Source organism: Microcaecilia unicolor, chromosome 4, assembly GCF_901765095.1.
Source record: "Microcaecilia unicolor chromosome 4, aMicUni1.1, whole genome shotgun sequence".
NCBI lineage: Eukaryota > Metazoa > Chordata > Amphibia > Gymnophiona > Siphonopidae > Microcaecilia > Microcaecilia unicolor.
This window is the reverse complement of record NC_044034.1, coordinates 329,300,110-329,322,948: the sequence shown is the minus strand read 5'-3', so window position 1 is coordinate 329,322,948 and position 22,839 is coordinate 329,300,110. Positions and strand designations below refer to the sequence as shown.

At 43.8% G+C, this 22,839-nt stretch overlaps 1 protein-coding gene across 1 annotated transcript in view; it reads left to right on the top strand.

Annotated features, from left to right (window-relative positions):
• The window catches only part of LZTS1 (leucine zipper tumor suppressor 1), a 38,513-nt gene extending 31,873 nt beyond the window's left edge, over positions 1–6,640 (top strand). The window contains exons 3-4 of the mRNA XM_030199640.1: positions 4,764–5,594; positions 5,966–6,640. Of these exons, the coding sequence (XP_030055500.1) occupies positions 4,764–5,594; positions 5,966–6,640 (1,506 nt within the window). The remainder of the gene's footprint in view (positions 1–4,763; positions 5,595–5,965) is intronic.
• The last annotated feature ends 16,199 nt before the right edge of the window (positions 6,641–22,839 follow it).

The following is a 22,839-nucleotide window of genomic DNA, read 5'->3' as shown; positions in this document are numbered from 1 at the left end:
TGCCCTGAACCCAGGAGGTGGTGGGAGAGGAAGGCTATGGGACGTGGGCGCTTGGGAGATTGCTAGCAACCAAACTCCAGCATGGTAAAGGACCCAGAGAAGCTGGAGAAATGGGCCCTTCCAGGGCTGCCGAGGAGGAGGGGGGCAAAATTCTCCGGGCCTCACCTCCAAGGGGGGCCTAGCAAGCTTTCTCCTGCTTGCCTACTTCCAGTTCTGTCCTCTCTTGCTCCTGCGTACCACCCAGAACCCGGATAATTGCATTAGTGTGATATTGCATTATTGCAATCATCCAGATCCCACCAGCTGAAGGAGCAGGAGAGGACAGACTGTGGAAGCAGGCAGGTAGGAAGAGGCTTGCCGGTGCTGGGCACGGGCACCCCCTTGGAAGCAGAGACAGAAAGGTAAGGGGACGGGCTTGAGTGGTGGGGTGGTGCGTGCCAGTCCGGTCCTGCCCTGGGCCTGGCTGTGTCTCTTGGCGGCCCTGGTCCTTCAAAAATGTTTCTTGAGGTCCAAATGTTTTGTTTGCCCCTTGTTGATCTGATGCTCAAAAACACAACTTTTGGTACCCCTAACACAGGGACTTCCCAAACCTGTCCTGATGACCCCACATCCAGTCAAGTTTTTAACATATCTACTATGCAATGTATGTAAATTCATCATGCATATTCTTTGGAGATATCCTGAAAATCAAACTGTCTGTGGATTACAAAAACAAGTTTGGGAAACCCTGCCCTAATGATTTTCACTGGGGCTCAGCAGGACACAGAAGAACCCCACTATTCCAGTGTCAGCTGTGGATATCATGCTTTGATACTTCCAGGATGATGCTACTATGTAGTGTTTCCCCACAGAACCCTGCAAGCGTTAGTACAGGGATGTCATAGGCCAAGGGAGACTTCCTCAAGTCAGGACATAGGTATTACTATGGATGGCAAGTGCTACCCCAAAAAATTGCTTTGCCACCCCAACCAGAACCAGCACCTGTAAGCTGCTCTGGCTAGGGCTGTGACTATTATGCTGGCAACGGCTGCGCCAAATTACACAGTAGCTTCTTCACATTTACAAATGAGGGCAGGAATAATTCAAAACTGCTCTTTGAAAGGTGAAGCTCCATCAAGGGAGTCCTAAACAGTTCAAACAACATCTGTTTCAATCATGCAGGCTCCTTATAGGAGCCCAGTGATTCAAAGCATAGATTTGAATCATGTGACCCCACCCAAGTAAAACAGATGTTGCTACCATGTGACTCAGGGGAGGTGAAGAGAAGCAGAAGCTGAATGGGATTCGGGAGTGGAAGGAAGAACAGAAAAGGGATGGGACTTGGTGGAGGGTAAGGGGAGCAGAATCTGGATGGAACTCTGGGGAAGGGGAAGTGGAAGCAAAGCAGAAGCTGGATTTAACTCAGAGGGGAAGGGGAAGCGGAGTAGGAACTCAACCAAACTCAGAGGGGGAAGTGGAAGTGGAAGCAGAGAAAGGGGGACAGAGATTAAGAATTGGACTTGGAAGAACTGGGCTTTGTGATTGATTGGGAGAGAGTGTTGGGGGACAGAGCAAGGAATTATGGATGGAAAAGACTGAATGGGAATTTGAAGGAGATAGTGAAGGGGGTGTTAGGGAATAGTGAGACATGGGAATTTGGAGGGGTTAGGTATGAATGGAGGTGGTTAGAGTCAGGGTGTGAAATGGGAATAAGAGAGAGAGGATGAGGAGTGGGAAGAGGGTGAGACATGGTGTGAATAACCAGGAAGACTGGAGAACAAATTGGAGGCATTGAAAAGAATGGGGGTGCTATGAATGAGTACGAGAGAGAAAAGGGAAGGAGTTGAGTGAGGATGGAAATGGAGCTATAAAGATGCTGAAACAGAGGCAATGGGTGAATGGGTAGAGGGTAAAAGATAGAATGGAAGTGAAAGAGAGACAGAGATGGAGCTGGTAAGGGAATGAGAGGCAGTGGAGGGTAGTTGAGGGCTGAGAGGGTGAGTAAAGAGGATGAAAATAGGGAACAAGGGAGTGGGTGAAAGAACACAGGAAAGGAGAAAGACAAAGGGAGCAGTGGTATTGCTGGAGAGGAGATGAGATGGGAAAAGCTTGCAGATATACGAGAGGTGAAAAGAACGAGACTAAGGATTAGAGGGTGAGAGAAAAGGGAGGGGTCAAAAAATCATATATGGATGGATGTACAGACAAAGAAGACAAACGTGAAAAAAGAAACACACACACACACAAAAAGAGATTCAGTGCCAGACAGATATAGAGAAGGAAGGGAAGAAGGACAAAAAAAGAGACAAAATAGAAAGGCAAACATGGAAAAGAATTTAAAAGGTGACACAAGAAAATGGAACAGACTGGAACCAACCCAATCAGAAACTTACCCAGACAACAAATGTAGAAAAAAAAAATATATATATATATATATATTTAATACTTTTTAAGGATTTGAATGTATCCACTTTAAGAAATGTATGTCTTTTCCATTTTTATATTTAGCATTTCTATTTCTCTTTTACCAGTGTTGCATTACGTATAGAGTCTGGCTTTCTTGGGAAGGAGGGGGGGGGGGGGGAAATCTCCATTTCAATTTTTGTCTGCATGTCTTTTGGGTTTCCCTATTCTGTATCAGGTGAGGGTTTGTCCATATTCTGCATATGTGACTGAAGTGAAGAATTCTGCTAGTATTTAGTGTCTGTGTAGGAGTTTGTAAAAGTTCAGCATGTTCCAGTTTCCCAATAGCAGGTATATTGGTGCTCCAGGAACCAGTGTAATATTCATAGCACTACCATTTCAAAGCTGGGTTAGGGCTAGTAGGGTTTAGTGTCTTTTTGAAGGATTTTGTGTCATTTCACAAGGTGTCTCTCTTTAATGGAGGACTAGCCTAATGGTTAGTGCAGAGGTCTGAGAACTGGGTTTGATTCCCACTGCAGCTCCTTGTGACTCTGGCCAACTGGCTTAACCTCCAGTTGTCCCAGGTACAAAATAAATACCTGTATATAATATGTAAACTGTTTTGATTGTAACCACAGAAAGGCAGTATATCAAATCCCATCCCCTCCCCACTTCCCCTATTTGAAAGCAGGCTCTGGGGCACGAGCCAGCTTCACCCAAAATAAAAATACTCAGGACTAGTGGTCTCTACATCCTGTAGAGTCACCACACAAACAAAACCCCCATCTGCTTTCAACAAAGCGTCTGGCATTGGAAGGAGCATGTACTATAGGTGATAATTACAATTTGAATATTTTTTGTATGGCAAGTTATATGGGGGAATAGTTCAATTGTTGGGGGAATAAGGCATTTGTGATACAAAACTGGAGCTTCAGTTTTGTATTTTGAAGTTCTGACCAATGCTTTAAAGAATCCAGACTTCACTCCCACTCAGAAGAAATTGTTGAATTACTATTTTATGAATTATAATGGCAGCCTTACCAGGTAGCTAAAACTGGCTGGAAGAGGAAGGGTTTGTTTATGTATAGGAGGCCTAGTGCTTTATATTGCTAATTTAAATATAGGGGGAAAGAGGGGTATAATGTGCAGAAATGACGCTTTGTCTTGCCCTCCTGTTGCCACCTCAAATATTTCTGTCTAGCTAACATCTACTTATGTTAGAGCTTCAATACACACAATGCAATGGATTGACACCATTTAGAACTAGACTCAGCAAACAGCCCAGACTGAAGTAGTGGGGCTGTTCTAGCTGGTTATGGTCTTACCAGATATCACTCATTAGTGAGAACATTTAGGGCCCTGTTTACAAAGGCATGCTAGTGTTTTTAGCATGCGCTAACCGTGTAGATGCCCATAGGAATATCATAGGCATCTACACGGTTAGTGTGTGATAATTTTTAGCATGCACTAAAACGCTAGCATGCCTTCTTGAACAGGGCCCTTAGTTTGCAGCGTAGGCATGGGGGTAACATCAGAACTGTTGCTGCACTAAGGCACTGTAACTTTGTTTTGGCATCATGCAATGAGAAAACAGAGCAGATGGTCCACGAACCCATTGCATCAGTACCGGGAGACACTGCCGCTCCATCTGCCTCAGTCAAATGCAATATCCTAGGAGAAGTGCTGCAAAAAAATATTCCCTGTAGGGAAGTCATGGTGTTGGAGTTCTGCATTATCCCTAATCCTTCTGTTGCAGTATAGATATAGATATAGATATAGATATAGATATAGATATAGATATAGATATATAGAGAGAGAGAGAGAGAAGATCTTTGAGGCTGCCTCTGGCAAAGTAAGGCTTCATGGGGTCCTGTGCTGGATGTAGGGAGAGGCATGGAGCAGCAAATATATGCAAGAATGAAAGCCAGGGTTCCTGCTTATTTTTACTCATTGTGAAGGACTCTTATAACCATGGAAGCAAGGGAAAGGGAAATGGGACTTGATATACTACCTTTCTGTTGTCTGTTTTATTATTATTTGTTTGAAACCCAAGTATAGGTCCGGATTTGGAGAGAAGGAATTATTTATGACATGATACATATGATATGATATATTACTTATCCACCAACTCTCAACGATTAGGTTCAAAATGGATTCCAAATATACACAAGTACAGTTATATCAATTTACAGATAAGATTTCTGAAAAAGATAAGTTTTTGCTTAAAGAGAGATAAACAGGCATAGTCCTTAATGTAACTGGCAAAGAACACCATAGCTGAACTGTAGTTGGTCAGATACCCTTTATCTACCCATGGAGATAAGGAAACAAGCAAGGCTTAAAGCATTCTGTCTACTAACCAGTCTCTGTTTCCTCACTAGGATGCCGAGAAAAATGTCCTAAGGACAACAGCTCTCAAACCTGTGCAGTCTCGAAGTTCTGGTAACAACCTTCATTCTTCCCCAGAAAATGGAAGTCATTCATCTCAACATGCTCACTCCTTGGAGAAACCGAAGGAGCCAGAGAGCAAATCTTCAGGTTACTCTGGGGGAGCCCTCTCTGATTCTGGTAGGAACTCCATGTCCAGTCTTCCAACACGTAGCACAACCAGCAGCTACCAGCTTGACCCCCTGGTTACAACCATGGGACACATCAATAGATTTGGGGGCTCTGCTCATAACATTACCCAATGTGCAATGATACAGGACAGCAACATGTTAAGCCTGAAAGCCATGTCCATTTCTGATGGTGGGAACTCCAACAAGATCATCAATGTGCCCAGTAAAGTCCACCACCTGTCAGAAAAGATTTCCTGCATCCGCGCTCCCATTTCCACTGATGAGAACACCATCCAGGAGCTGGAACAGAGACTGATGGAGAAAGATGAGGAGCTACAGGAGTTACAAAGCAGCATGGAGGCTAAGGAAGTGGCCACCTGCCAGGTCTATGAGGAGAAACAGCGACGCTGCAAGGAGGAGATGGATATGCTGAAGCAGAAGTGCAGCACCAGGCTAAGGCAAAACTCGCAGAAAGCCCAGAGGAACCAGCAAATCCTGCAGCTTCAGGTCTTCCAGATGCAGCAGGACAAGAAACAGCTGCATGAGGACCTGCAGACATTGCTAAAGGAACGAGACCTGCTGGAGTCCAGGCTAAAATCCTATGAGAAGGAGAAGACTAATTTTGCCCCTGCATTGGAGGAGACACAGTGGGAGGTGAGTCAACTGCACTTCACATCAGCTGTATTAATACAGTCCATTATAAAGCTAGATATCAGAAGCGGCAATAAATTAAAATACGCAATTTTTGCACCAAAAACTGCATCAACAGATATTTTCACCTGACAACATATAAAATTCCCACGAGAAAGTTCCATATTATGTTACACACACACAGGGAGTTCCATCAAAGAACATGTTGAGATTGTTTCTAAAGGACAAGGGTGCCAATTTCTATGCTATATGTTTCTCCTGAGTCATAGAGGTGATAGGCTCTGTAGTCCAAGAGGTGTAAGGATTTTTATCCCGTGGTTCAATGCCTAAAGGCTATTAAATTAAGTACTGCTAAGTGATCTCTTCTTTTTCAGGTGTGCCAGAAATCTGGGGAGATCTCTCTCTTGAAGCAGCAGCTGAAGGAATCCCAGTCAGAACTGTCCCTTAAGACGAGTGAGATACTGAGTTTGAAGGCTCAACTGAAAGATGCCAAGGTTAAAATAGAGGTACAGGAGCAACACTCCCGAGAGATAGAAAACTTGCTCCACACTAAGGATGTGGATCTGGAGGTATGTGAAAATGAGCTGCAACGCAAGAAGAAAGAATCAGAGATGCTGAGAGAGAAGGTGAAGCACCTGGAGCAGGAGGTCCTGGAGCTCAGGGCTGAGACAACACATCATAGAGACCAAAGCAGCCAGGAAAGGGAAGGATTACATGGTGTGGAAAGCAGGAACGAAACTTTGCAGAAGGAGGTGGAGGAGCTGAAATGTGAGTTAGAAGAAGAAAGGCAGAACAACGAGCAAATGACTACTGTATTCCAGAACGAACGACAAACTTGGAAGGAGGAGAAAGAGAAGGTGATTCGCTATCAGAAGCAGCTACAGCAGAATTATCTTCACATGTACAAGAGGAACCAGGCCCTGGAGAAATCTCTTCGGCAACTCTCTCCGGGTAATGGTGAAGAAGGAGGTGCCCAAGAGTTCAACCTGGACCTTGATCTGCCAGACTTAGAGGTTCCTTTTGAAGACATTATAGCCACAGAAATCTGAAAGCATTTCTGTTTCTGTCCATTTCCAACAGTGGCCCAGCCGTATTGTCGTACTGCGTTGGTGTACCTTTACGACTTGTGATATTGATGGCCAACGTACCTCTATGGCAAATGTGTGGTGTTGTGTTTCAGTGGTTGTGGGTCCAACCGCCTGCTCTGTGTGGTCTGAGATTACATTCAAATGTCTTGCCCTCTTCCTGCAACCATGACATGTCAGCAACCACAAGGCCTGTGAGGCTCTGGCTCTTTTGGCAAGGAAATAAATTGGGCAAACATCAACTCTTACCTTCAGGCCATTCAACTGTCAGAATCTGCAACCCTTGGTTCCAATGTAGTTTAACAAGCAAATAAGGCCTTACTGTAGCCCTGAAATGTTGACTATGAGACCTAGAGCTCCCTAGCTACTTCCAAGGCCTCTGAAAAAGAAAATAGAATATGAGCTTGAGTGACTTGTATTGAACGCTGTAAATTCTTGGTCACTGAGGTAGGGGCTACCCGGGATTAGGTGTTTGCCAAGCCTATGCTCTCCAAAGCCTTCTGAATTCATTGAGTGATTCATAAAGGCCAATGTCATAAAACGGTTAAAGAAAAAAAAAAAACATGCCCTGAAATTTAGCAGCACTGATTTCATCTCAAGAGTTTTTAAAAATATTAACTCATGAGGCAATAGACAAATAGTATGTAAAAAAGTATGCTTTTAAAAATGTGTGCTATTAACTCAGTGCACCTTTTTACATCAGAAGGTAAAATTAAAATGGTAATAAGGTCTCTAATCTTACTACTGTTTTTAACTTCAGTGGTTACATATAGAAGTCAAGTCTAACTTGCACCTCTAAAAACTAGCCCAGCCAGGGATCCCCCAAACCACAGATACTCTGTCCTGAGAACCCACCCATCCATTCACCTTCTCTCCAGTTAACTAACTGCTTCTCACTCACTCGCCCACAAGCCTACTCTCCACTCACTTAACTATTCCCACCATTGCTAGGGGCAGACTCCCCCTGACTCAGGGGTCCCTGACTGCAGTGCTTAGCCTGATGTGTTTTTTTTAAGACTGGAAATTTAACTTTTGGGTCAGAAGCAGATTAGAGTTCATTCACATTTCTGAGGCTAATGTTAGCGCTCTGTCAGCATGGTCCCTGAATCTGGGGCTCCTGCGTGCAGTGTTCACCTTGGACCCAAAAAACGTGAGTCCAGGATGCTTGCACCCAGGTCTCTAAGCTCAGACCATACCATACAGCACCACAAATTTAAAACTAGAACCAGCAATGTCAGCTAATTTAACACCAACTCTGACCCAGGAGTCGCATTTCAGACATGGAAGACATATGAGTTAAGCCCTTCTGTGCCTTAACTCACCTCCCTGCATAAAGGAGTAATAGCTAATTCCTTCATTTAAATGGCATTTGTATGGTCGTGCACATTATTACATTGGCCTGAAAGTTAAGACTCCAGATTATATTTTAGCATATAATTTATTGTAATGCTCGTCTGGAAGAAGGCTGATGAGAATTCACTGAAGCTGCAGCAGATAGGACAATGAACACTGGAAAAAGTCAGTGGCATTAGCAATGAAGTAGAAATACAGAGGGCATCCCACTTGCCTGGCTATTGCAATGCATAAAATCCCATTTAAATTAAAAATTCTGTATTCTAGTGGTAGACTGTATATGGGAAATAGCCATCCAGCAGAGCACCAGCCAGTACCGGCTACATATGTAAGGAAAAGCAACAGTGAGCACTGTCAGAATACAGTGTCCATGTGAGCAATTCGACAGGGGCTCTGATCCTCTCTAAATCTGCAAGTAAGACACTACTCAACCTGAAAGATTATACTGCCATTTGAAACCTCCTTGAAATGAAATCACACCAGCAAACAAGATAAATGAGCCACTAACAAGGAAGGTGTCGGCTCAAAAAGAAAAAAAAACCCAAGATAATTAGAGCATGGTGCTCAAGAAGAAATATCTTATTTGTGCACAGAAAAATAATTGTAAAATACAAAGAATTCAATGGCCCTTTTTGTTGGCATCTCAACCTCATTATCTCAGGGACAAGGATTCCCTTGAGCATATCTTAAAAGTCATTCTTCACAGAAGCAAGTGGCTTTCTTTTCTCCATCATGAGAAACTGACTGGAACTAGCATAAAAAATGACTCTGCAGTGAAGGACAGCTGACTCTACCATTCCTGCAAGAGTGACCTTCTCTGCACTCATAGGCTACGCCGGAAACTTGTTGAGTGGATTGGTGCTGGTGGTAAGAAAATTGAAATCGGCTCCCAACCCATTTCTTCAAAGCAATATAAGCCCCGAGCTCAGGAAACTGGACATTGTGGGGATCAAGTGATTGCATGGCACAGGTTAGGATTACTTTTTTTGTTGTTGTTTGATTGGGATTTGGGGGGAATTTTCCCCATTTCATTCCATTCCCTGACTGCTGTACAAAAAACAAGGGGTCCTCTTCCAAGCCAATGGCAGGAGAAGTCTCCACCAAGATTGACTCTCAGCACTATCCTTAAATAACCATGGATTACGCCTCTGCATGGTAGAAGCCCGACCCAGGTCAAATCCCTGCCTTTCCTAGAGAAACTGTAACTGCAATGGAGCCAAACCAGAGCTGTATCAACCTCTGCATCACACCTGCATTCTTATAGGACACCCAGAATGATGATTGTCATTCTTACCCAAGACCTACAGTTCCGGAAGAACATTTTAGATTAGTCCTGGTTTTCTACTTACCTCCCCAATGCAGTGTGGTAGTTGTAGTCCCTGATTCTACCCCTTGAAATCAGCATTACTGAGGGCTGCCAGAATCTAGGATCCCTACTGGACTTGGGGGAGTTGCCAGCTGTGAAATCGATTTCATGCCTCTATATCTGAATACAGTTATGCCGTAAGAGCTAGAACCTTGTTAATCTAGGAGAAGCAAAGCTTGGGACACACATCTCACATCTTATCTAGGGCCTGACAGTCCAGCAAAGGCGCTCAAGTGGTCCAGGAATGCAAAACACTAGTCTGGAGACTGCTTTCAGAGTTTTGTGTCTCATGCACGAGGCAGGCACTGAGGCAGCTAGGCCTCTTCAAACCACAGCCACCAAGTCCAAGATGAGCTGCTGTGGAGACAAGAGAAAAAAAAGCAGCCTCCTGCCAGAAATCTCCTTCAGCTCATTATAACACAGGCAACTCCTGGTTTGGACATGTATAAGAAACACAATCCAGTTGCAGACAATTCAGAAGACTAACCAGATCAGTGAAAAAGTTCTGGTACGATGAAATGTTTTATGCTCATTTAAAGATTATTGTATCAGTGAATAGCCAACAGGGAAATATGACAGAAGCTGGTGAAATCTATGAACTAACCAATTAGGGGTCCTTTTACTAAGCTGCAGTAAAAAGTGACCTTAGTGTGCCCTTAAGAAGGTTTTTCCCCACCCGCTAAAACCATTTTTAACGCAGCCATAAAATGGCCAATTTTCTATTTTTTGTATTAATGACCATGCGCTTATGTTGACATTAGCACACAGCCATTAAAAACATTGCCATGTGAGCAATTACTGCCAGCCATTTTGTAGACAGTAAGGGCTCAAGCAATATTCCTGCACTAACCATTTACCACCAGATTCTGTATAGTGCGCTTAGTGTTCTGCGCCAAAATCTAAGCGTATTCTGTAACAACGTGCATAACTTAATTGGCTTAAGAAGCCAAACAATGTTGTCAAGATCACTTAACAAGCAATAATGAGCACTAATTGACTATACTCAGAATTTACATGCACAAATTGCTAAGCATATTCTGTAATGCACAGCGCATACATTTTAATGCATGCAGGCAAAAAGGGGTGTGGCTATAGGCAGGGAAATGGGTGTTTTGTGGACATTCTAAAATTTACATGCACAGTTATAGAATAAGGCCCAGTGCACCTAAGTCTACAATCCGGGATTTTCACCATGTTTTCATTGGTGTAAATGGATGCGTGTAGTTTTAGGGGCTGGGATATCAACTAAGCGTATTCTATATACCATGCCTAAATCTAGGCGCCACTTATAGAATACACTTAGGTGTAAATGTTTTCCACACGTATTTTTAGGTGCCATATATAGAATCTCCCCCTTACCATGCACTAATGCAGACACGCTATTTAGGGTAGAAATGCCCACTCTCCACCCCTTGACACAACCCATCAAAAATAAATTTTAGCTTGCGGTTAGCACGCGCACATTTAGCAGTTACTGCAGGATGCCCAAGTGCATCCTGTGGTACGCCATTGTATGCTGTGCTAGGCCTGCACTAGCTCCTAACGCAACTTAGTAAAAAAGGCCCCTATGTGAAGTATGAGCTTTTGGGGACAAAAGTCCAGTTCAATAACTGCATCTTGTCCCTTGAAAGTCCGTGCCTCTATAGATCGGTTAGTGTATAAGAAGCCACCAGCCTCTTTGTCTTTTTTTTTTATTTGTTTATTGGATGCTACAGACTAAAAGGGCTATTGTTTTCAAACTTCTGTTCAACCCAGTGCTTGCAGGATTTGTAATTATGTTGTTTTGGGATATAAAGACTTTAAATCCCAGCATAAGACAAAGGTCACAAAATACAGATGACCCAGAAGGGCCCTTGTCTGCATGGCGTGGCATGCATCATTTTCAGTAAAGATTGAAGTTAATTTTCTCCAGCAGCAAGGCCAGTTTAACCATTAGGCAAACTAGGCAGTCACCTAGTGCAATGGCTTCTTGCAAAACAGCAGTTGCAATTGAAGCAAAATGATGGATCCTGGCAGCCACACAAACTCGAAAAACCATCAGTGCGTATTTTCACCCTCAGGGAGAGTAAGCAATTTTTAAACAGCAGCAAAACAAAGAAGAAAGATCTCCATTGTTGCAAGGGAAACCAAACAGTGGAGATGACCAAAAACAGAGACGAAACCACGAGTCCAGGTATGAAGTCTTTATTAATGACTGGCCCAACACAGCCGTGTTTCAGCACAAAGACAGGTGTTTGTTCAATTTGTCTACTAGGACAGCCATCTTCAGAGCACTGTATTGTGCAGAGTACTGAGACATTTCCGACATTTCAATTAATATTTTGGCACTGTGAGTGTGGTCTACATATCTGCTTTACATACAGGCAACAACCCCTGACACAGGAATTGTGCCAAAAACATGGCCACATCGGGTCAGTCATTAATAATGACTTCATACTCGGTTTTGTGGTTTCACCTCTATTTGGTTTCCCAATTTACAAATAGACCATTTACCTGGGTATAAATGACTTTTTGAAAATGCCCTCATTATGTAGGGGTTGGTTCTTTAATTTTTAAAAGAATTATTTTTAATAATGCATTTTTACAGGATGATCAGGGAAGGTAGTGTTGGAGTGAACATGATTGTTGAATTTAATTATCAAAATCTCAGGGGAGGGCCCTCAGATCTAATGGGGGAGAAAACAAAGTTGAATGTTCAGCTGGGAAAGTTGTTCCAGCCTGTGGTCTGCAGATCCCTACAGGTTCATGAGACCATTAAAGGGAGTCTATAGGACATAGAAAGACAAATAAAACCTGTATTTTTGTGGTTCTATAATCCATGTGAGCAGAATATAGAGGCTGCTGTAGTGTGGAGGCAGGATCAGCAGTGGCCCATTGAAAGCAATGGAAGTAAAACCCGGCTGGCTCAATCCGTCCTCCTTTTTCTGGAGCCATATGGTAACCCTAACTGGAGGTAGGTTTGAAGGTGGTTGTGCAAGGCAGAAGCAGAAACATCCATGGGGGTGGGACCAGCAGTAGGAGTGTGATCAGAGTCAGCCATGGAGGTCAGAGCCAGGAGAACCAGGCCCAAGGCCAGCCAGCATGGCCTGGGAACAGCAGTGCAGCATCCACAGGTGAGAAGAGGGAGAGTCGATACTAATAGTGGGGACTGGCTACAGGGAGAGACGGAGACTGACTGGCTGGGTTGGGTGGAGGGTAGATATACAAACTGGTTAGGGAGAAAAAGAGAGAGAAAGACTGGTGAGGTGACTGGCGGGGAAGGGGGGCTTGTAGAGAAAGAAGTTCTTATCGAGGTTGGAAGTGGGGATATAAAAAGGACTTATTGGAACAGGTTGGGCCCTGAGGTAAGGAAAACCAGAAAAAGTGGTAGGAATGAGCTGGGGTCCTTGAACTTCATAGAGGAAAAGGAGGTCCATACAACCAACAAGGTTGTGAATCTCCAATTTAGGATGATTAATATTCTTGCATCGGTCTGTAGATTTGTAAATGCAAGTCCTAACCACCCATGCCCCACCAAAATATCACCTCTTCCCTCACCCATGTAGCCTGCTGCAGGATTCAAACTGCCCTCATGACTCCACTGCAGGTAGTGTTACTGGACAGCTCCAGACAAGCTGAATGAGACTGGCTTTGCCTCAGGGCAGGGAAACAATGCGGTTACAAATCCTCTAACAAAGGAGGCAGGAATCCCTAGCCAGCTGCAGTTAAAGTCAGGACAGGCCCAGCCTGCCCCTGAGGACCTGGAGCTTGTAAGTGGCTACTGCTAGGCCCAGCAGTGTGTAAGGATAACTATGAGGCACAACCAGCATTCTTGCGATGGGGGGGGGGGGGGCACATGCTGTACACCTCTGCACTGATGTAATGGGTCAGGCTGAAGAGCTTTCAAAAGAAACACATATTTTACCTCCTTGGCACAGAACGTGCTGTGTATGATTGCCAATGCTTACAAATGTCACTGCACAGCAGCCCTCTGTGAACTACCCTGCTGGCGAAGAGTAAAGAGTCATCAACAATTTCTATACCGTCATTTCCACCGCCTGCTCTTCAGCATTCAGACGCGAGGAGAACAGCACTTATCCTCTGGCGTGACAATGCGTCTCCAGCCAGCCACTGCACGCCTTTGCAAAGTTCTTTGTGCATGCAGAAGGCAAAGGGCGCTTTAAAAGCATCCCCCGCCAATATATTTGTATACTGGTCCTCCCGTCTGAAAAGTCTGTGGCTTACCAGTCAGTTTCTCTCCAAAAGCCAGAAAAGCCTAAAGTGGAATATAAGAAAAGGAAACTGGTTGCTAGTCATTGCTGGCTCTTTCTTCCTCTCTACAGGGGACTCCTCCAGGTTAAACCAATCTTGTACACGAGAGGAGGGGGCACAGGCGTAATCTGGAACATGAGTTAATCCTCATGAATCATTAAAAGGGGCCATTTTTAAATTCCCTACCTCAATGCAAAGGCCACAGATCAGGCATTTAATTTAAAAAAAAAGTACTTTACCTTTGAAAAGCATCCATGGAGAAAAGTAGCTAGAAGCTACACATCCACTTTTTATTTTGGGAGTGGGTTGGCTGGATTTCAGTAGACAATAACACGCACAGATTTGACAATGCAGTCTACTCAGTTCAGTTTTCACCCCATTCTAAAAACACCTCTGAGAAAAAGTGCCCCACCCCCCACCCCTTTTAAATGCCATTAAATTAATTTATTTAAATTAAGAAAGCACATTTTCTCTTGGCAAGCCTTTTTTTTTTTTTAAACCAGGAATCTTTTTCTTGTTACCTGCTGTGGTGCCTGTCTCAAGGCCATGCACATTGGGAATCTTCATTCTCCAACATTGATTGGGAGATTTCAGAAGACCTTCCCCATCCTCCAATTCAAAACTATTTCGCCGGCCAGGAACTGCACACGTCCAGTTAAATGGTACCTAGCTGGCTATATCGGCTGAATATTAGCACTTAGCTGGTAGCCGGATGACTGGTTATGTTGAGAGACCTAGCCGGTCAGCACCGATATTCAACATCTGGCCAGCTATGTTTGGCAGCCAAATATGACTGCGTCAATAGGTGGAATATCTTTAGCCGGTTTCAATTTAACCGGCCGGTGCTGAATATCGGTTTGGCTGGTTAACGTCAAACCAGCCAAAAATAAACCGGATACTCAATGCCAATCACCGGAAAAAGCCCGACATTGAATATCCAGGCTCAGCACCAACCGCCTGGCTGCCTCCCAGAGTCTGAATATCGAGCCCAAAGAGTTTAGAGTTAGGATTCAGGTTATGGGGTGGAGGGAGTAGGACTTCAGTAGATTGCCAAACATCCTTCCTTCACTCTTCACTCAATTTCTTTGCCTCTTTGCCACTCCAGAAAGCTTTGAAATACCATAGGTCAGCCAGATACAAACCTTTAGTTTTTCAGCTAAAGTCAAGTTCATTTTACTCTTGATATACCTCAAAGTCATAGAATAATATCTAAGCGGGTTGCAAAAATTATTCTGAAAAAGGGTGAGATTTAACAAATAAAAAGGACAAGCAAGAAAGCAAAACAAGAGAAAAACAAATCAAGGAAACTTATTTAGTCTTCATAGGGTGAAGGAACAATAGGGAAGAGCAATACAGGAAGTAACATATTAATGTCTGAAGAAGAGTTGGCGCAATTAACCGCACTCTATCAGTTCAATTAGGCCTCTATGGATTAAACATTTTTTCAGTCCACACAAAATAGGATAAAGCCACACAGCAATGCCGATACAGCCCATTTACTTTGAATGGGCTGTGTCAGCTTTACCCCACTGGAAGCCACTAATGTGGCTTTGTAAAAGAGGGGGTTAGTTTCACTAAGAAGATCTGAGCTGAAGGACTGGAGGGGCAAAGGCTGAGGTAGCATAAGGAGGACCCATCTTTTTTGTCTCACTGGTAAGAACATGGCCCAGCCACCAACTGAGAAGGCTTGACTGCTTGTACCAGGCTTATGTGACTAGCACAATCCCAGACCCACCTTATGGATTTTCTCTTTACAAATGTGACAATTACAACCCTTCTTTTGCACAAAATGCTCCCTGTAGCATATCTGAGCAAGCAACACAGTGACAGGGGATGGGGGTGGGTGGGCTGGGGTTACTGCTTTTGTATAGAGTTTTGCAGAAAGTTGATGTTACTTTTAGTGATTTATGTAAAAAAAAAAACAATTTTATGTAGTCACATTGTTTTTAATTTATAAATAAACTGCTATTACCATGCATCATATGATCCTGCATTGAACAGTAGGAGCCAAGCATCACAAAAACCAGCTGATCTGATGGATTTTATTTATGATTCAAAAGTTTTTATTGATGATTTATGCAGAGCTATAATATTTAACATTAGGAACAATCAAAACAGCATATAATAACGGATACAGAAAAAAATATGATGCAAATTTGCTTCATCAAACATTTTCATAAGTATACCCCCTTCATCCCTACCCTGAACTTCCCTCTACCCTGTATATTCTAAACAAATATTATTTGCAAGGGGTCAACACCAACAATTACTGTACTCTATAATGACCCTACTATGCAAGATCAAAGGTCAATCCCCTATTCAGAATCCCTTGATGGATTTTATTTAAAAGGTGGATATAACAAGGGCCAGAGGAGTTGGGTTTTACCAATTTCCACTGTTGAACACTGGTTTTGTCTAGGACTGAGCCCAAGAACAGTGCTGAAGTGTCCGAGAAAGGAGCAGACTTTCAAATACCATTCTTTGCTTAGCACCAACCCTCTGTATGAAATGGTCCTGAGAGCATCAGCAGGTTGGATTGCAAAGAGAAGCAGATATGTTGGGGGGGGGGGGGGGGGGAGTGGAAGCAGGAAGACTAGCAGAAGTAAAACAGAAAGTAGATATGAGAGATTCAAGCCTGAAGTCTTTTCAGAATAAATTTATTTTTGAAAGGACCTGTCTCGCCTGCAGTATGTCCAGCCTGGTGTTTCCCACAGTGAGGAGACTGCCAATTTAATAGAGAAAAAGATGCACACGAGTCCCCCTCACAGTTTAACCAACAAAGGTTTCATTTGAATGGAGGGGGGGGGGGGGGAGGCGAAGCATTTAAAAGCAACCCCTGTAACTGGCAGAATCCAGACTTTTCAGGCACCAGCAGGAGGTGAGAAAAGAGCAGTTGCCATCATCAACTGCTTCCTGCCTGTCTCTAATCTTTAGCTTCATGGGAGGACTGGCAAGCCTGTAACCTAGTGATTCCCAAACCTGTCTTGGGGGGGGGGGGGGGGGGAGAGACCCCAGCAAGTCAGGTTTTCAGGATATCCACAATGAATATTCAAGAGATCGTTTTGCATACACTGCCTCCTTGGTATGCATATTAATTTTGGATATCCTGAAAGCCTGACTGTCTGGGGTTCTCCCGGGACAGGTTTGGGAATCACTACACCATTCCCAAACTATCACCGGCAGCTTTCGCAGGTCCCAGGGCTGAGAACACTTCTCAAACCTGTATTGCTAATTATGTTTTGTTATATTTTCTAAAAGTTAATTTTAAAAAAAAAAGTCTGAACTGGAAAATTTGTAGGTTTTTCAAAGCTAGTTATATTCAATCCTTCTCCCCATCTATGTAACAAACATGGGCATTTTACTGTACACAGGCCTACAATTTTCACAACCACAGTACAATCCCTTCTCTTGGCTCTAAAAGCAGAGGACACCAAGGAAAACTGGCAGGCAGCTCGCTACACATTCATAGTTGATTGACTGACACATACACACAATCCATAGACAAGGAGCCACACAACAAGGGGAAGAAGAGAGGACACCTTTGGAAAGGGGCTGTTCAGACATGGAGACAGCTGGGACTCGCTAATTAACCTCCACATGCATTCTGTTCTGAACAGCTTCCTAAGAAAAGGAAAGGGAGCTGGGCAAGCCTGTGCTCAGATTCATATTCAAGCAGGCATCTCTCCCTCCCACAGGTCCAGATGAACATTACTTTGGGCCCCAGGCAAACATCCAATTGTGGGTCTAGGCCTCTGTTAATTTTTATACTCTTCTCTTCAGGACTTCCATTGCCAGTCTTTTCTCCTTCAACCCCAGATCGCATTTCCTAAAGTGCTGGCTCAAGAAATTGTGGCACCCTAAGTCTGCTTGCAGTGGCACCCCCCCCCCCCCCCTCACACACTGGGACTGGCTTATCTCACTCCCTCCTTCAGTCCAGCATTTCTCCTCATCCCCTGATCTGGTCTGTCTCCTCCTCAGCACCCCATCCCTGGGGTCCTGTAAAAACTGAATGCAAGTTACTGGCAGCAGACTTAAGACAAAGAGACTGGCTTTGGCCAGGCCCTGGTTCTTCCCTCTGCTGCATCTTACGTCTTCTGATGCAGAGGGAAGACTCAGGGCCTGGCCAAAAACAGCCTGTCTTCAGTCTGCTGTCAGCAACTTACGTATAGTTTATAGAACTGTGGGGAGAGAGGAGAGAGAGCGGGTCAGGGGTAAGGGAGAGACCCTGGACCGGAGGTAGGAGGGAAAGGAGAGATACCAGACCCACAGGAAAGAGAAGGCTTAACCATTGGACCAGGTGACATCAGAAGCTGGGAGGATCTTGGCATCCTTTAGTGCCATCATCTCTGAGCCAATACCTCACTTGGTCCAATGGTTAAGCTAGCCCTGTTTGGAGAAAATGCAGCAACTTCTCCTTGGCAGTGGAGACAACAGAAACTTTGTATGTGAGGTGGAGAGCTAAAAGAGCCAAATACATCTAGGCTCTATCTCCTGCACAGAACTCAGAACCAGGAAGGGATATGACTGAACCTGTGAGCAAATCCTTGTGCTCCTCACAACCTACTGCTATAGCCCAGGACCTGTTCCTACAGGTTCCCTGGGCTGCTTTGGAGAGGTAAAGGAGGGGCAGCATAGAAAGGGAGTAAGGGAAAAAAAAAAGGTAAATGCAAAGGGCATTGGGAGGGAATGAAGCCATACATGCATGTCTACTGCTTGGTATGTAGACCAACAGATTAGCAGTAATTATATCACCACTTCAAAAAGGGTCTGTCAGGCACCAAACTCTTTATTAAAAACTTCTGCTTTGTAATCCTACCTGGCTCCTATGTAAACCACATCAAAGATTTACCATTCTCCATTGGGAGACTTGGCAGCTCACTGAGTGTGCACCCCCCCCCCCCCCCCCCGTCTTATTCTGAGTGTAGGCACATGCCTAGCTTGGATATATAATTATCCTGCCCTCCATTACCAGGGCAGGTACTCACATTTCTCCTCTTTCCTACCCTCTTCCACCCAACTGATGCCCACCACATTGATATACTTACCCACTCCTCTCATCCTACAGGAAATGCAGACTGACAGGATGAGGGTATATAAAATCAGTAAGCAAGCACACACTTTCTACTGTCATACCACTGCACACCATGCAATCAAATGCTAAATTTCACACATTTGAGCATCACTGGACCTCCATACTTCTTTTCAGGGTAGAGAGTAATGGCTTTGCAGAAAGAAGCCAGTGGACCCTCCACCCCCTTTAATTTGTCACCTAGAGGTCAACTCTAGGGAACCCTAAAAACATATACATATGTCTGCATGGTGCAAACTGCATTACCTAGGTTCCATTGCCCCAGAAATATATAGTATAATGCTCCCCAGGTTGTCCCTGGAGTACGCCCAGCCAGTGAGGATTTCAGGAGATCCACAATGAATATGCATGGTTTCACGCATGTGGATCTCCTGAAAGCCCCTTAAGCATTAAGCAGACTGGTTGGGTGTCTAGGGCAGCAGTCAAAGTAAAACAATACTTTCTGAAAGCCACACCAACGCAAAATAACTAAGAGTGCATAGTTTTTTACACACTAATGCATTTTTACAAGACCAATTGAAGAGCGGGATATTAGACTTTAAACATAAAATCCCAGGAGGGGAGCGGTCCGAGACCTAAAAGATCATTGACGGGGCGCAAAGCGACAGGTTCATCCCTAGGGAGTGTAACCAACCACCTGACTCTGCGCCTGGGGATATTCCAAGAATCACTTAAAACACTGCTACCACCAAACTAAACCTTTCCCTGGCATGTTGGTGGAGGAAAGTACATTTACACTTCATCTAAAGCACAAATCTTACCGATACCTGTAAGTCATCCCACTTTCTCCACTAACAGGTGCATTGCATCCTTCTTAGACAGAGCCTCAAAGCCCAGGATATATTAGCATATTAATAAGCTCTCCTGCAGACCACATGCTGAAGGTGTTTGTATGCATCCTTTTGTATGAATGACTAGGCCTAGATACTGTACAGTGCACTGGAATCTATAAACAACATTTGGTTAAGCAAAGCAAAAAGATCTTATGTCATTTGTTTTAAAATCTAGCAGTTTATAATTAAAAAAGAAACATACATTTCTGTACAATAATGTCTTGTTCATCCCTCTCCCAAGCAATTTTATCAATTTACATGAATAAGTGGGAGAAGATTAAAACCATCTTTACCCAGAACAAACATAATTGAGTGAAGTAGGATGGAGGTGGTCTAGAGTCCTCAATGACCCTCTTGGATAATGAGTTAATGCAGTAATGCCTGATGAAGCTCTAATGAGGACCTGCTGCCAACAGCAGCTGGAAGCCACAGGCGGATAAGGGCTACCTCCAGACCAGCGCTTCTCAACCCAGTCCTCAGGGCACCCAGCCAGTCAGGTTTTCAAGATATCCACAATGAATGTGCATGAGAGAGATTTATAGACTGAGGAGGCAGTGCATGAAAATCTCTCAGGTTTTCAGGATATTCACAATGAATATGCATATCCTGGAAACATGCTTGGCTGGGTGGGCCCCGAGGACTGGGTTGAGAAGCAGTGCTCCACACTACAGACAAGCCTAACACTCACCAGCCTCAAACAATAGAGCAATGAACACAGACTTTCAGCAACTAGTCAGAGATAACATAACAATACAGCCTGGAGGCCGGTTCCCAAATTCTAGAGATATTCACTGCCACGTGAAGGTTGCCAACTGGATCCAGTTTTGCAGGGCATTATTTACCTAGTCCTGGGTTTACCCCCCATTTCATGCTGGGACTTGTAGTCTTTGTTTTTTAGAGAATGTAATGGAGACATCAGAACGACAAGTCCCTGCATGCAATGGGGTACACCCTGTCCAAATCTGGATCCAGTTGGCAGCCTTATGCCAAGTACACACTCTGTCTATACCTAAGGTAAGAATATACTGTATCTTGTATCTGCCTTCCAGCACTAGCCTCACGCTTCAGTGGAATATCACAGACAGGAAAAAGTAGAGGCTGGTGCTTCGCATAAAGTGTTTTCAAGCAATATTTCTGTGGTGGTTCGTCTTTTTAATCTGCCTCTACTACTACTTATTTCTATAGTACTACTAGATGTACACAGCGCTGTACACTTGAACATGAAGAGACAGTCCCTGGGACAGAGCTTGCAATCTAATTAGGACAGACAAACAGGACAAATAGATAAGGGAATAACAAAGGTGGGAATGATAAAATACGGGTACTCTTCCCTGTTTGTGCTGCTTTCTCATAGAGGTTCCTTCCTGTCTGCTGTGCCTCAGTGGAATATCACCCACATCCGCTCAACTCAAATCTAATGCCCCACTTATGTCCCCCTTTTAATTATGTGCATCAGCTGGTTGTTAGAAGCATGATGGTGGGACAGACCTTTTGGTCAGGGATATGCTGTCTGATACCCCTAGAGACCTCTTAACTGCAAATTACTACCTGTTATTGAGCTAAACCCATCCCACGGGCAGGAGCAGATCCGGGCATACATCTGTCAAGAAGCAGGCTCTGGGAGGGGGAAGGTTTTTCCTTGTCACTCCAGAAAGGCAGCCAACAGCTGTTATGCAAGCCACTAAGGGACCCAGCTTGATTATGGGCAGGTGCTAGGAAAACAGGGACCTGCGGTGAACATCTAATTGACTACCTTAACCGTCTTTTGCTCTTAGCACCACCTGTCCATCTGCTGCAAATGGGGTGTGTGTGAATGCTGAGAAAAACGTCATTTATCACAGGACCTGCAGCCTTATGCCAGATCCCACACCACATTGCCCTCTTTAATAAACTGTTATTCTATATCTAAGAGTTACAAGAATAGCTCTCAACCATAAGCTTCTATTTTATGGAGGAAAATACTTCAGTAGCGCTGCCTTCTCTGTGCACGCTGTGCATGGAGAAAATGCAGGTTTATGTGTATCTGATATAGATCACTTAATTGTAATTCTAAAGTACACTTTGAGCTCGTCATTAGTCAAAAAACCTCCGAAAGGGGGACTAATTTTGCTTCCTAACTAATAACACCTCTTTAATAAAAGCAACTTTTACCTATGCTTTTGACAACAAATCTGCCTATAGATTTGAAAGGCTATAAGCTATTGAAAGGCACTCAAGATGTTCTTATAACTCTGGATAATACTTTGCCATTTTGCCCAATTGGTACAGGCATTACCAGTTTTAAATTTTGGATTGTTCCGGATAGCAATATCAGGAGAATTCCATCTTGTTGTAGGCAATCTCTAAGAATATGGTCTCTGAGACATTTACAAAATAATCTCTCCTTCTCATTCCAGAAACTCTGTTATATAACTTACACAAACCCAATATTTTAACTGGTTGAGCCTTACACCTACTATAATAAAGCTCGATTTCTCTCACAGAGCTCCACGAGCAATCATCTCTTCAATTACTTTGCATCAAGGCATTCATTGAAGGTAAAATTACTTCCACTATGTATTCATTAAATCATTTTTCTCAGTATTAAATGGTTCTATTATCCCTTGGGTAACTGAACTAGAAACATAGAAATATGATGGCAGATAAGAGCCAAATGGCCCATCCAGTCTGCCCATCCACAGCAACCACTATCTCCTCCTTTCCTTAAGAGATCCCATGTGCCTGTCCCACGCTTTCTTGAATTCAGATGCAATCACCTCCAGCACCTCCACCAGGAGGCGATTCCATGCATCCACCACCCTTTCCATGAAAAAGTATTTCCTTAGATTACTCATGAGCCTATAACCTCTTAACTTCATCCTATGCCCTCTCATTCTAGAGTTTTTTTCCTTCATCTGAAAATGGCTCACCTCCTGTATATTAATGCCACTGAGGTATTTAAACTTCCCTATCATATCCCCTCTCTACCACCTCTCTTCCAAAGTATACATATTGAGAGCCTGAAGTCTGTCCCCATGCACTTTATGAAAGAGACAACTGACCCTCTGGACCAACTTCATCCTGTTTATATCTTTTCATAGGTGCGGTCTCCAGAAATGCACATAGTATTCTAAATAGGGCCTCAGACTTATACAAGGGTACTATCACCTCTTTTTTTTTTTCCTGCTGGCCATTCCTCTCCATATGCACCTGAGCATCCTTCTGGCTTTGATCATCACCTTTTCTACCTGTTTGGCCACCTTGAGATCATCAGACACAATCACTCTCAAGA